The 2,564-nt window shown below is 37.9% G+C and overlaps 1 protein-coding gene across 1 annotated transcript; it reads left to right on the forward strand.

Moving 5' to 3' along the window:
• Positions 1-232: 232 nt before the first annotated feature.
• On the forward strand, positions 233-2,564 carry LOC113302927 (60S ribosomal protein L7a-1). The gene is made up of 7 exons (XM_026551890.1): positions 233-349; positions 763-810; positions 909-1,110; positions 1,208-1,377; positions 1,824-1,952; positions 2,070-2,162; positions 2,261-2,564. Exons 1-7 carry the CDS (start codon positions 347-349, stop codon positions 2,390-2,392), a joined length of 777 nt encoding a protein of 258 aa, XP_026407675.1. The 5' UTR covers positions 233-346; the 3' UTR covers positions 2,393-2,564.

Raw genomic sequence — 2,564 nt, forward strand, 5'->3', positions numbered from 1 at the left:
ACTTGGATAGCGTATGAAATCTTCGGATTTTGGAAAGGATAGTGTCCTATTCGCATCAGTATGCATCTGTTTACACCCTTGCTCGAAAGTAAAATTGCCCATCGTGATGTCCGTTATAACGTTGAACGAGGTTAAGGGGAGTAAAGCTTGAGAAACTGAAATCTAGGGAGTAAATTGGTAATATTTCTCAAAGTTACCCCTGAAAACCCTAGACTATATAAATCTGTGACGCACTGAAAATATGAAAGACTCTAAAATAAGTTAAATAACCCTAATTCGTTCCGTCGAACACCATCTCTCTTCACGACTCAGGAAGGATTAGAGTCTCATCAGTACCCTTAAAACTATGGTAAGTAAATCCTTCTTGCGTTTCTCTGTATGAAGATCAAAAGGATAAAGAATTTACTTTCTTATGTTTCTTCAAATCTTTGAAATGCAATTTTCTAAAACGGATTTTATCTAGAGTTTGATGTTTCACACTAGAATCAAGGGTGTAGTTGATCTAAACCTTTAGGATTATCTCTCAAAGTTTTGTTTCGTTAATTTAAAGCTACTTACAGTTGAAGACCAAACGATAACTATTACAAGATGCACTTCTTAGCTTAGTTTATCTGCAGTTTCTGGGGGTGTTGTATAATCTATTGACATAGAGAGTAAAATCTTATGTGTGAAATTGAAGTATCTTCAATAATGAATAGTACCATTGTAACTGCAAATTACATGATGTGGATTCTTCGGTTAACTTGACATTGTTTTCTGCAGGCTCCCAAAAGAGGTGTAAAGGCCCCAGTGGCATCAAAGAAAAAGACTGTAAGATTGAGTTTCTTGTGTACATTTTGTGAAAATAGTACTAAAATGTATCTCCCCATTGCATGGAATGAACTGAAGACAGGTCTTTCTTCTTGCAGGAAAAGGTAGTAAATCCTTTATTTGAGAAAAGGCCAAAACAGTTCGGCATAGGTGGTGCATTACCTCCAAAAAAGGATTTGCATAGATTCGTGAAATGGCCAAAGGTTGTTCGTATTCAACGCCAGAGGAGGATTCTTAAACAACGTTTGAAGGTTCCACCTGCATTGAACCAGTTCACCAAAACCCTAGACAAAAACCTCGGTATGGCCTGTCTTATTGGTTCCTGTTTTTTGTTCCCTTTAGGGATAGTGTGCGGGAGTATTCCTGGTGTTCTGAGTGTGATTGCATAATTTTGCAGCTACAAACCTTTTCAAAATGTTGCTCAAATACCGTCCAGAAGACAAGGCTGCAAAGAAGGAAAGGCTACTGAAAAGAGCTCAGGCCGAAACAGAGGGAAAGACTGTTGAGGCAAAGAAGCCAATTGTGGTGAAATATGGGCTTAACCACATCACTTACCTTATTGAGCAGGTGCTTTACCATTTATCACCTTTCATTGCCACTATCTTGATATTGTAGTGTTAGGGAATAGGAGTACAGGACTATCATTAGATGAACTATTTTTGACTAAAAACAGCAACTAGTTAGTGGGATTTCCTTTGGTGGAACTTGGAAGTTGGAAGTAAGATGTGCCCCTATCAAATCTTCAAATATAGTGATGAAAACGGCATTGAACACATTAAGGTAGTAAATTAGGAAGATAAAAAAAGCTCTTGCGTGTCGGTCTAATGGTCTTTCTTCTTTTGAAGCTTTTTTCTGGGTAAAATATGTGTTACAGGCTGAATATGGAGATACTGTTCTGGTCCTTGTTTTATTTTCCTAAACTACTAATTTGTTTACATGCTGGATGTGTATAACGAGTGCTACTAAGTTATAATGATAACATTTTCTTTCTTTTCTGCTATTGAGCCGTTCAGAACAAGGCCCAGTTGGTTGTCATTGCTCATGATGTGGATCCTATTGAGCTTGTTGTCTGGCTACCTGCTTTGTGCCGAAAAATGGAGATCCCATATGCTATTGTGAAGGGCAAGGCTCGTCTTGGAGCGGTTGGTTTCTTTTCCACTTTTTAACGTTTTATCAGCATGACCACATTTTACCCCACTATATATTGCATACTCATCAAAACTTTTAACACTTTAATTGGTTCCCCGTACCATGAACAGATTGTCCATAAGAAAACAGCCAGTGCTTTGTGCCTAACATCAGTTAAGAACGAGGACAAGATGGACTTCAGCAAGATTGTAGAGGCAGTTAAGGTGCGGAAAGACTGATACTTATGAGGTCCTTCAATTTAGGTTGCAACACATTCCTGTTTTCTTTTTTTTTACTAACTTGCATTACATCTTTTGTCCAGGCTAACTTCAACGATAAGTTTGATGAACACCGGAAGAAATGGGGAGGTGGAATTATGGGATCCAAGTCACAGGCCAAGACCAAGGCAAAGGAAAGAGTGCTAGCTAAAGAAGCAGCTCAAAGGCTTAACTAAGATTTAGCCGTGAGAAAACTAAAAATTGTAAACTTCGTTATACAAAGTTCTTGAGTTCCCAACTCATTAGCCTTTTGTTGTGTTAAAGGAGAGAAATTTTGTTTTGGTTTTCTGCTGAAGTTTTGGCATTAGTAACAATCTTTTTTTTCTTAGATTATTTTGACACCCACCA

This window comes from Papaver somniferum, chromosome 8 (genome assembly GCF_003573695.1).
Source record: "Papaver somniferum cultivar HN1 chromosome 8, ASM357369v1, whole genome shotgun sequence".
Lineage (NCBI taxonomy): Eukaryota > Viridiplantae > Streptophyta > Magnoliopsida > Ranunculales > Papaveraceae > Papaver > Papaver somniferum.

Bases quoted from the DNA above. Each gene is read 5' to 3' on its own strand.
- LOC113302927 (XM_026551890.1), top strand. The intron at 1,111-1,207 runs GTATGGCCTGTC...ATAATTTTGCAG, and splicing joins AACCCTAGACAAAAACCTCG to CTACAAACCTTTTCAAAATG. The intron at 1,953-2,069 runs GTTGGTTTCTTT...TACCATGAACAG, and splicing joins GCAAGGCTCGTCTTGGAGCG to ATTGTCCATAAGAAAACAGC.